This window comes from Rhinoderma darwinii, chromosome 2, assembly GCF_050947455.1.
Source record: "Rhinoderma darwinii isolate aRhiDar2 chromosome 2, aRhiDar2.hap1, whole genome shotgun sequence".
NCBI classification, from domain to species: Eukaryota; Metazoa; Chordata; class Amphibia; order Anura; family Rhinodermatidae; genus Rhinoderma; species Rhinoderma darwinii.
Window position 1 is genome coordinate 122,702,582 of NC_134688.1, and position 12,505 is coordinate 122,715,086.

The following is a 12,505-nucleotide window of genomic DNA, read 5'->3' on the forward strand; positions in this document are numbered from 1 at the left end:
TCTCATAGACTCCAATGAAAACAGCTCCAAAAACGGACGTAAAAAACGCCGCTAAAAACGCGAGTTGCTCAAAAAACTTCTGAAAATCAGGGGCTGTTTTCCCTTGAAAACAGCTCTGTATTTTCAGACGTTTTTGGTCACTACGTGTGCACATACCCTAAGGGTATGTTCACACGCACTAATTACGGACGTAATTCGGGCGTTTTTGCCCCGAATTACGTCCGAAAATAGCGCCTCGATAGCGCTGACAAACATCTGCCCATTGAAAGCAATGGGCAGACGTTTGTCTGTTCACACGAGGCGTATATTTACGCGCCGCTGTCAAATGACGGCGAGTAAATAGACGCCCGCGTCAAAGAAGTGACCTGTCACTTCTTTGGCCATAATTGGAGCCGTTATTCATAGACTCCAATGAATAGCAGCGCCAATTACGTCCGTAATGGACGCGGCGTTCAGCTGAAATTACGTCCGTAATGGACATGCCGTTACAGCTGAAATTACGGGGATGTTTTCAGGATGAAACATCCCCGTAATTTCATCCGTTACGGACGCCCTCGTGTGAACATACCCTAACGGACGTGTACGTGTGAACATACCCTTTCGCGGCCGTTTTTTAATGCGTAAAAAAACGCTCCTTCGGAACAGAATGCCGTTTTCCCATTGAAATCAATGGGCAGATGTTTGGAGGCGTTCTGCTTCCGATTTTCGAGCGGTTACGGCCCGAAAAACGGCCGAAAATAGGTCGTGTGAACATACCCTAAAAACTTCACACAATCTAGCAGAGAGCCTGACTCCACCCACACACGTGACTGATCACATGCTCATGACATCATCAAAGGTCCTGTCGCTGTTTAGGGTCTTCCCTGAGAAGTTGTGTGCTGCAGGTGGGTAGAGGTGAAGCCTCCAGCTGTGTGTAGTAGTGAGAGAACAGCGTGACTATGTGCAGACTGCATACATCTCTTATGTGCACTACGAGTCCCAGGAGGACATGTACAGCCTCCATATATCGCTAGTGTTTATGCAGCCGTCTGTGTGTTGTGTCCGGTGGGGTAGAAGTGTCACTTGTCAGCCTGGAGCTAAACATAGACGCGTACTAGTTACTGGTAGCCGCTGTACAGTGTAGTGTGCGGTGCCGCTGCTGCCGTCAGGTGACTTTTCTATGCCATTAAAGGGGTTGTTCACGAACTAGTATTTTTTTTTTTTTTAGCATTGGCCACGTTACTACAAATAAACATTTTAATTGTTAGATAAAAAAAAATCTGAATCCTTTATTACGGCCCAGTGACTTGCTGCCTATAACAAGGTGCCATGTGGTTTTTCTCACTTATCGATAGGACAGGTCATAAAACAATTCACAGGACAGTGAAAAACACTGAACTTCTATGGGTGTATTCAGACGGCTCCCATAGAAGTCAATGGATCCGTTTTTACCGGCTGTTTTTCAGGAATCAATCCTTATAACGGCCGGTAAAAACTGATCCTGGCCGAGGACTCCCTGCACACAGCGCTGCGCCCGGGGAAGCCCCTGACAGCACTGTTCATATATGGACCGTGAAGTCAGGGTTTTCAACTTTGGAGTCCCCTGCTAGCGAAACGGAAGATCTCTGGCAGGGACTCCTGTATTGGGAAAGCCCTTTACGTCACTGTCCATATACGGACAGTGGCATCAGGGGCTCCCTCTGACTCCCACCTGTATTGCACCAACCCCCCAATACTTAGCACCCCCTGCCTTTAGATAGCAAACCCCCGCCCCCCTAATAAGAGCGCCGGTGTCACTATCCATATATGGACAGTGATGTGAAGGGGGTCACTCCTGGAGCGGAATCCCCAGCCAGAGGAGGGCTGCCGACAGCAGGGGATTTTGCTCTTAGAGAAAGCCTCTGACGTCACTGTCCAAATATGGACAGATATGTCAGGTGCTCCGTCTATGAGCAGAATCCCCTTCCAGAGGAATTCCACTCATACAGGGAGTTACAGTAGCAATATCGACCAGGGAGGGGGTGCTATCTACATGGTGGTGGCGCTATCAACATTGAAAAACGGCAGCGAAAGAGAAGTGCATGTCACTTCTTGAGCTGTTTGTGATTGACTCAATAGAAAAACAGCTCCAAAAACGGCCGTGAAAAACGCGAGTTGCTAAAAAAAATGGTAGAAAATCAGGAGCTGTTGTCTCTTGAAAACCGCTCTGTATTTACAGACTATTTTTAGTAAGCTTGTGAACATAGCCTTAGGGTATGTTCACACGGCCTATTTTCAGACATAATTCAGGCATTTTACGCCTCGAATTACGCCTGAAAACACGGCTCCATTACGTCTGCAAACATCTGCCCATTGCTTGCAGTGGGTCTTACGATGTTCTGTTCAGACGAGGTGTAATTTTACACGTCGTTGTCAAAAGACACTTCTTGGGACGTTTTTGGAGCCGTTTTTCATTGACTCCATTGAAAAACAGCTCCAATAACGTCCGTAAAAGACGCCGTGAAAAACGCGAGTACTTGCAATTACATCTGAAATTCAGGAGCTGTTTTCGCCTGAAAACAGCTCTGTAATTTCAGACGTATTTTTCGTTTGCGTGTGAACATACTCTTATGCTTGAGAAAGGCTCATACTGAGTTGAAACGTTGCTTGTGGAACAAACAGGGTCACTATTTTTCACTGAATTGGTTGTGCTGTCTCATTTTCTACTTTTCTCTACATGGGCACTGTGGTGTTTTCAGGGGGTTGAGCCAAAAAAAAAAAACAGACAAATGAAATCCATCCTTTTTTTTTTTTTTTTTTAACGGCCATGAAAAACGGACAGACGGACTGGAAATGGATGAAAATTTGGAGACACACTGATGCAAAATGGCCATGAAAAACTGACAGTTGATCAGTTTTTAATGGACATTTTTTTTCACTGTCGTGTGAACATACCCTTAGGCTGGGTTCACACGACCTATTTCCAGACGTAAACGAGGCGTATTATGCCTCGTTTTACGTCTGAAAATAGGGCTACAATACGTCGGCAAACATCTGCCCCTTCATTTGAATGGGTTTGCCGACGTACTGTGCAGACGACCTGTAATTTACGCGTCGTCGTTTGACAGCTGTCAAACGACGACGCGTAAAAATACAGCTTCTTCAAAAGAAGTGCAGGACACTTCTTTCAGACGTAATTTGAGCCGTTCTTCATTGAACTCAATGAAGCACAGCTCAAAATTTACGGCTGTCAGAGAAGCCTCGCATAATACGAGGAGGAGCATTTACGTCTGAAACGAGGCAGCTGTTTTCTCCTGAAAACAGTCTGTCATTTCAGACGTAAAAGCCTCTCATCGTGTGCACATACCCTAATGGCGATCACACCTCTAGGATAATCACACCATGATCCAGTTTTCGTCTTAAAAGACTAGGCAGTGTAATAACAATTTTTAAGCATATTTTCTTAGCACAATCTATTGCGCAGTTCCTCTGTTATTCCTCCTGCAAATGTGTGACTATCGTGACAGCTGGGTGTTACCAACCTCCTTGTCATCAGGGTGGGTCCCTACACAGATACTGTTAGCACTGATTGGACAGCGTCAAAGTGTGTAGAGACACGCCTCTTTTGACACCGGGAATGGTAACACCAAGTTGTCAATTTAGTCATACATTTCCAGGAGGAATAACAAAGGAATGGTACAATGCACATTTCTAAGAAAAGATTCTCTAGAATTGTGATTTTATATGGAATTCGAGTATTTACCAAAACAGACATGCCAGGAGAAGAGGTCTACCATAACCCTTTCATGACCAAGGGTCATTGTGTCCAGGTCCAATTTTCTATTTCTGATATGCACTTCTTTAAACAATAATATCTTTACAACCGCTTTGAATATCACAGCTATGCTTACTTTGTTTTTTACAAGACTTATGAGGCTTTCATTTTTTAGATTAGTTTAGTTAATTCCATGTTTTTAGCTTTTATTATGAGCAGACAAATCACTAAAAATGTGAAAAAAAAACACTTCATTGCATCTTATTTTTTATATTTATTCCTCTATAATATATATATATATACACACACATATGCACATGCACATGCACTCACTGTCACCCTGGATCGCTGTGAGCAGATAAGAGGGCTATAAGGCTATATTCACACAACATGAAAAAAAGGGCAGTTAATAATGGATCAGCTGTCCGTTTTTCATGGCTGTTTTGCATCAATGTGTCTGAAAATTTTAATCCATTTCCCGGCCGTCTGACCGTTTTTCACCGACATTTGCCATCCATTTTTCATGAACGTTAAAAAACATGGATGAATTTTATTCGCCAGGGGTATTTTTTGTTGCAGCCACCTGAAAACAACACAGTACCCATGTAGATAGTGACGCAATACCACTGTAGATAGTGCCAGTGCCCACTGTAAATAGTGCCACAGTTCCCACTGAACATAGTGCCCACATAGTGCCACACACAGTGCCCATGTAGATAGCGCCAGTGTCCCCTGTAGGTATTGCCCATATAATGCTACAGTGCCCATGTAAATAGTGCCACACCGCTTGTATATAGCACCCTCTCTGGACTAGGGATGCACGATGCATCAAAACTTCGATACTGTTTCGATACAGTGCATCCCCGAACGGTTCGATACCGCTATTTCATGTATTTGGATACTAAGCTGTGCGGCCGCACAGCTCAGTATTGTAACACATGAATGTATGAGAGCAGGGCTACGGCTGTGTGATACAGTCATTGCCGCGCTCCTGAGTCCTGACAAGTGCGCAGCGGATGATGCGATGCGGCCGGCGCTGCACTAATGAGCGGCGGCACTGAAAACAGAACATGGCGGGCGCACTACAAAACACTCCCATGTTCTGTCTTTGGTGTCTGCGCCGCCGCTCATTAGTGCAGCGCCGGCCGCATCACCTCATGCTGACCGCGCGTGCACTTACAGTCAGGAGCGGGGCAATGGCTGTATTACACAGCCGCAGCCCGCTCTATAACGGCGGAGAAGAGAAACCGCTCATCTCCGCCGCTATTTCCCTGAATGCTGTAATCACAGCGGACTGCAGCATTCCGGGGAAAATTAGAAGGGGAGATGCCCCTGGATCACATCACAGGGAATTCCTGTGACGCGATTAACCCGTTAGTGACCGGCCCATCGTGTTTCTACGTCGGTCACTAACGGGCCTTATTCCGATGCAATAGACTTTTTACGTCGCGGCATCGGAATAAGTAAACTGAGCAGGGAGCTGTCAAATCTCCCTGCTCACAGCTGCTAGAGGCAGCTGAGGGCTGGGGGCGTCCCTGCTCTGCCGGGTGAGATCGATATTAGTATCGATCTCACACGTTTAACCCCTCAGATGCGGTGCTCAATAGCGAGCACCACATCTGAGTGGTTTTGGAGAGAGGGAGGGAGCTCCCTCTCTCTCCCACCGACACCCGGCGATACGATCGCCGAGTGTCTGTGTCTCTAATGGCAGCCGGGGGTCTAATTAATTCCCCCAGGTCTGCCTGGAGTGAATGCCTGCTAGATCATGCCGCAGGCATGACCTAGCAGATGCCTGTCCGTGTTAAACGGACAGGCAGTAATACACTGCAATACAAAAGTATTGCAGTGTATTATAAATGCGATCGCAGAATCGCATATTATAGTCCCCTAATTGGACTAGTAAAAAAGTGAAAAAAAAGTTGAATAAAGTTAATTAAAAAAAAATATGAAAAAAATGAAAAACCCAGCTTTTCCCCTTACAAAATGCTTTACTATTAAAAAAACAAAATAAAGTAAAAAAGTTACACATATTTGGTATCACCGAGTCCATAACGACCCCGACTATAAATCTATTACATTATTTAACCCGCACGGTGAACGCAGTAAAAAAATTAATGAAAAACTATGGAAAAATTGCTGTTTTCTGTGAATACTGACTTTAAAAAAATGTGATAAAAAGTGATCAAAAAGTCGCATCTACTCCAAAATGGTACCAATAAAAACTACAAGTCGTCCCGCAAAAAAAAAGCCCTCATACAACCGCAGCTCTTCAAATATGGAGACACAAAAACAAATAATTTAGAAAAAAAAGCGTTTTTACTGTGTAAAAGTAGTAAAACATACAAAATCTATACAAATTTGGTATCGTTGCAATCGTAACAACCCGCTGAATAAAGTTATTGTGTTATTTATACCACACGGTAAACGGCGTAGATTTAGGACGCAAAAAAGAGTGGCAAAATTTCAGTTTTTTTCTATTCCCCCCCCCCCCAAAAAAAAGTTAATAAAATTCATTCAATAAATAATATGTACCTAAAAATGGTGCTATTAAAAAATACAACTTGTCCCGCAAAAAACAAGACCTTATACAGCTATGTCGACGCAAAAATAAGAAGGTTATAGCTCTTGGAATGCGACGATTGAAAAACTTAAAAAATAGCTTTGGCATTAAGGTCCAAAATAGGCTGGTCATTAAGGGGTTAAAGGACTAGTGTCACGAAAAAAAAAAATTCTAGATCAATTTGTTTTTAGTGTTTTATTTAAAAAAAATATATTTATTTGTGTGTTTGTGTTTCACTTTTTTTTATTTTTTCACTTTTTCTTGTCCATGGGGGCTGCCATTTTTTTTTTCATTTCTGTATGTGTCGATTAACAACACATACAGACATGGAATACGGCACATACAGTCCCATAGTGAATGCGAACGGGGCCCGTTCCATCCACTATGCTGTACGCCGTCTGTGTGGTAACAGCGCATGCACCGCTCCCACACAGTCCAAATTGAACTGTGCGACGTCCGGCGCCATTTTCTTGTGGACCGGAAGTCGCGGCCGGACAGTAAGATTACTACTTCCGGTCGCGGCTTCCGGACTTGTGCATTTGGAGCGGAGGTAGCGGACGGACCGGAGTGAGCGGTGGCGGCAGGAGCAGGTAAGTTAGGTCTGTGTATGTATGTGTTTTACTGTGTGTTTACTACTGGATGTAAACCTACTACACTGTGTGTTAGCTCAAAAAATGGCGACACACAGTGTAGGAGGTTTGACCGTTCAATCCCCTCGTTTCTCCCGGCACTAGCCAGGATAAAGGAGGGGGGATTCTGAGAGCTCACTAGAGCGAGTGAGTTTTCTCAAATTTTGCAGCATAAAGCAATGTGGTTGCTTTACCACATGCAATGCTGCAATTTTGGGAATTGCTCCATCTAGTGACCAGCGCTGGGAAATGTTATAAATTAGAATCTAATTTATAATATTTCCTGACTCGTGAAAAAATTAAAAAAATTAGAACAATGTTTAATCACCTATACACTAACTGTTTAACAAAAAAAAAAAAAAATAACAATTTCTAGCGACACATTCCCTTTAAGGGACATACCATATATGGGCAGACAGCCCAGGGTCCATTGAAGGACCCCAGCGCTGTCTGACCATATTTCCTGTTGTTAGGGCATACTGAGGTATGTCCTAACAACTGCCTGTGTACTATCCGTACACAGGCTAATGTACTGTAATATAGATATATGCCAGTACATTAAAGTTTAAAAAATAAAGTAATGTTAAATTTAAAAAAATACACATACACCTTTTTTACAATAAAAATTAAAATAAGTCTCAATACATAAAATATACACATATTGGGTATCGGCGCGGCCGTAATAACCTGCACAACTATTTTTTGCATCATTTATGATGTGTACGCTGTAAAAAAATAAAATAAAAACTGCTTTCTTTCACTTATTGTGGGGTACAAGGTGCGATGAATTTAACCTCCATGTGCCTCACATTAATAGTAATTAACCCCATCATGTACCTTACACATTAACCCATTATGACTGAGAAACATAATGGGGTTAATTACTATTAATTTGAGGCACATTGAGGTTAAATTCATCATCACTCCTCGCGCCTCACATCAGAAAATGGAAGAACGTTTTTTTTATTACTATTGGCAAAGTATCGAATTGGTATCGAAATCGCAATACTAAACGAAGTATCGGTATCGATAGCGCCACCCCCCTGCAGATTGCACCATCCCCCCTGCAGATTGCACCATCCCCCCTGCAGATTGCACCATCCCCCCTGCAGATTACACCATCCCCCCTGCAGATTACACCATCCCCCCTGCAGATTACTACATCCCCCCTGCAGATTACTACATCCCCCCTGCAGATTGCACCATCCCCCCTGCAGATTGCACCATCCCCCCTGCAGATTGCACCATCCCCCCTGCAGATTGCACCATCCCCCCTGCAGATTGCACCATCCCCCCTGCAGATTGCACCATCCCCCCTGCAGATTGCACCATCCCCCCTGCAGATTGCACCATCCCCCCTGCAGATTGCACCATCCCCCCTGCAGATTGCACCATCCCCCTGTAGATAGCGCCACTTCACCTGTAGATAGTGCCACTCCCCTGTATGTATCACCACCCCCCCCCCCCCTGTAATGGGCAACCCCCTTCCTGTAAATAGCACCACTGTAGCTCTCTGTAGGAGTGGAATCCATCTGTCCGGGGATTCCGCTTCTAGAGGGAGCCCCTGATGTCTCTGTCCATATATGGACAGTAACGTTAGGGGCTAACTCTAAAAGCGGAATCCCCTGCCTCAGCATCGGCAGCACTGTAGCCGGGGATTCAGCTCATGTAGTAGCTCCTGATGTCACTGTCCATATATGGATTGTGACGCCAGGGGCTTCTCCAGTAGCGGAATCCCCGGGACAGAGCGATCTGACACCGGGGATTCCGCTCCTAGAGAGAGCCGCTGACGTCACTGTCCATATATGGATAGTGACGCCAGGGGCTTCTCCAGTACTCTGAGTGTCGGCCGGGGATTCCGCTCCTAGAGAGCCCCTGACGGTGGACAGTGATGTCAGGGGCTCTCCCCAAAAGTGGAATCCCCGGCACCGAGCAATCTGTCACCGGGGATTCCACTCCTAGTGGGAGTTTAGGTGGCGCTATCTACAGGCGGGGTTATCTACGGGGGGGGGGGCACTATTTACAGCGGGGATAGAGAGACGTCGGGGGCTCCCTCTATGAGGGAAATCCCCGGCCAGAGAGCTGGTCGGGGATTCTTCTCCTAGAGGGAGCTTAGGTAGCGCTATCTGCAGGGGCTTTTGCGCTATCTACAGGGGGTTGTGTGTGGCGCTATCTACAGTGGAGGGTGTAGTCCAGGGCTCTTAAAGCCCCGGCAGACATGAACCCCGTTCAAGACTGTCAAGGAATATACACGTGGCAACTGCACAGGGCTTCGGCAGTTGGAACATATATAGCCATATGGCAGTCGTGAAGGGGTTAAAAATGGTACATGAAATATACACTAAGGTCTTGTTCACAAAGTGCAGATTTGTTTCAGATTTTGACTGCATTTTTTAAGCCAAAATTGGATCCAGGAGAGCAGACCTATAAGGGCTTTTCCACATGATGCGGAATTGCCGTGTTTTTTCCTGTGCAAAATTTCGAACAGAAAAAACACAGCAGAATACAGTAGCCGCAAAGTGGGTGAGATCTAACAAATCTCATCCAAATATTCCGAGCAGAAATTGACCTGCGGTGCGTATTTTTTCGGACTGGAGCATGTCCATTCCTGCTGCGGAAAGTGGACTGAATTGCTGCGTTTTTCAGAGGAGATGTCATCATCCCCCAACATTGAGAAAAACTCAGCAAAATACGCACCATTTGCTACCGTAAAAAACGCAGGAAATGGTGCATTTTTGCCTCAGCGGAAAGTCTGCGACTTTCAACGGAATTGCTGCAGATATTTTCTGCAACATTTCCGTTGGGTGTGGACAAGCCCTAAGGCCTTCCTTTATATATGTCTTCTCCTTAGGTTTCGTTCCTGGATTTGGCTTTAAAAATACATACAAAATCTGCAGCAAATCTGCACAGTGTGAATAAGGCCTTAGAGGGAAGATGGCCGTGTATTGACTGTCTGTGTTTATGAGTTACCTGACCCTTTTATCTGTTTTGTAGCAGTGCATACAGCCATTATTGCATCAAATCATAGGACATTTTACACAATATTTCAGGTAGGATATATATATTTTTTTGGGCGGGGGGTTCTATACACTAACATACTCCTTGACATTTCGATGCTGAGTATCTTTTGGTGGAGAAAATGATTGTATGTCTTGTTTTTTGTGTTGAATAGAAAATGGCATTAAAGCAGATTTCCAGCAACAAGTGCTCGGAGGGGTTCCAGAAGGTATTTGAGCATGACAGGTAAGTACTGTCCCCCTTATATTCATAGCACAGGGTCACAGCCACCATATCATTGTCTCTGATCTCACCGCCGCTGCTTGCACTCTAGTTCTATCCCAGGAATCATTTTCATACCAAAGGTCCTGAAATGCTGGTAATAGCTGTTTTAACGTAATTTGCAGTGTTTCTTGCATAAACAAATAACTTTTTCATAATGTTTTGCTTCCATGTGTCCCCCTCCGAACTGTTGCTAATCTATGCTGCTGGGGGAGGGGCTCTGAGCAGAATTAGTCTCCTTCCCCCTCTGGCAGCTGAGGATATAGTCTCTTCTTATTCCCCCTACAGAAGTAGTCTTCTCAGCTATACTGAAATGGTAATTCAGTCTCTGCTCCTTCCCTGACAAGCAGGGAAGAAATCTATTTCTATTGGCTTCTCCGTAATTTACTGAGGATCACTCTATAGAGAACTTGCTGTGGGGACAGTGACTGAGCATGTGTGCCCACCAACACTCAGCTCATTAGGTGGACGTGTACTTTGCTACACACTTTGAACACCAGGTGGTGCCATAATATGTAAATAAATGTCAGAACTCTTTGCTGGATCATTTTTTAACAACATGTAAACGGCAAACATTGTTAATTTTTTATGATGTATACCAGACCTTCCCAAACTTTTCAGGCTCGAGGCACCGCTACCAAATAATAATTACAAAAAGTTAAAAAAAAAATACTAAAAATACTCTTATGAGCCCTGGAGACATTTCCTCTGCAGCAGAGATGTCACATGGACAGATGTTTGTGGTGGGTGAAAGAAATGTATGCCAGATTTAGCGAGATTGGCCAGCAAGCTTGGTCTGAAAAATAAGATGCACTTTAAAATTTACTACACCTTCATATTACACCACACTCCAAACAAAACACTTTCAGCAATGAGGAAATGATCATCAGCCCCTCACTGTAAAATTACCATAAGCCCCCCACTCACTGTACAATGACCATCAGCACCCCCACTCACTGTACAATGACCATCAGCACCCCCACTCACTGTACAATGACCATCAGCACCCCCACTCACTGTACAATGACCATCAGCCCCCCCCACAGTAAAATGACCATCAGCCCCGCACTGTAAAATGACCATCAGCCCCCCCCCTCACTGTAGAATGACCATCAGCCCCCCACTCACTGTAAAATGACCATCAGCCCCCACCCTCACTGTAGAATGACCATCAGCCCCCCACTCACTGTAAAATGACCATCAGCCTCCCACTCACTGTAAAATGACCATCAGCTTCCCCACTCACTGTGAAATGACCATCACCTCCCACTCACTGTGAAATGACCATCACCTCCCCACTTACAGTAAAATGACCATCAGCCCCCCACTCTCAGTAAAATGACCATCAGTCCCCACTCACTGTAAAATGACCATCAGCCCCCCCCCAGTAAAATTACCACCTCAGAGCGCATGGCATAAAAAGATCTAGTCAACGGCTCACCCTCTGGGCTTCATCCGGTCCACAGACAGAAGTTAAATTTTCCCCCTGCTGCAATCACATCATAGAGATGTGAATGTAATGTCACAAAAGAGTGCTTACTGCCCAGAAATGCAGCGTTAATGGCTCCCGCACTCCTATCTGTCCGGCTGTTCTGGCAGAAGCGTCGGAGGCGGTACTCGTAGCAGACATGCATGCGTGCGTCACATTTGCTACAAGCATAGGAAGTAGCTCCAAGAGGAAGGAGGTTTTGTTATTTTTCTTGTGGGTTCAGTGGATTAGAGGAGTTTAGCGGCATCCCTGGAGGGTTCTCTCAAACACTGATCCATACAATGAATATAATATTTAATGGAGGGACAAACCTTTAAAAGGGTTGTCAACCTTCTGACAACTGATGACCTGTCCACCGGATAAGTCATCAGTATGTCATCGGTGCGGGTCCGACACCCGGACCCCGCACCGATAAGCTGCTCCGGTGGCCTGCAGGCACCGGATGTTGAGGCACATAATGCTATGTATGGAGCCCGGAAGCAGTTGGCGCCGTACATAGCATAGCGGCCATGCTACAGAATTGCAGGTCTTCTCCTATTCACTTGAATAGGAGCAGAGCTGCAATACTGATGCTCGGCCGCTATTCCATGGCAGGACCTAACTGCTTCCAGCTTGTACGTCCCGTGCTCTGAGGCATCGGACCAGCTGATCTGTGCAGGGTTCGGGTGTCGGACCCCCACAGATCATGTACTGATGACCTATCTGTTGAATAGGTCATCAGTTGTCAGAAGCTGGAAAACCCCTTCAAGGACGCAGCCTATTTTGGCCTTCAGAACGTAGTGATCTTAATTTTTTTGCAAGACTGTTTTTCTGTT

At 45.2% G+C, this 12,505-nt stretch overlaps 1 protein-coding gene across 3 annotated transcripts in view; it reads left to right on the forward strand.

Moving 5' to 3' along the window:
- Nucleotides 1-808: 808 nt before the first annotated feature.
- Nucleotides 809-12,505, forward strand: part of ESD (esterase D) — a 51,313-nt gene continuing 39,616 nt past the window's right edge. The window contains exons 1-3 of one of the 3 annotated variants that reach the window (XM_075850224.1): nt 809-884; nt 9,917-9,972; nt 10,095-10,165. In XM_075850224.1, the coding sequence (XP_075706339.1) occupies nt 818-884; nt 9,917-9,972; nt 10,095-10,165 (194 nt within the window). In that variant the 5' untranslated portion in view covers nt 809-817. The remainder of the gene's footprint in view (nt 885-9,916; nt 9,973-10,094; nt 10,166-12,505) is intronic. The other 2 variants (XM_075850225.1, XM_075850226.1) reach the window with 2 other exon arrangements.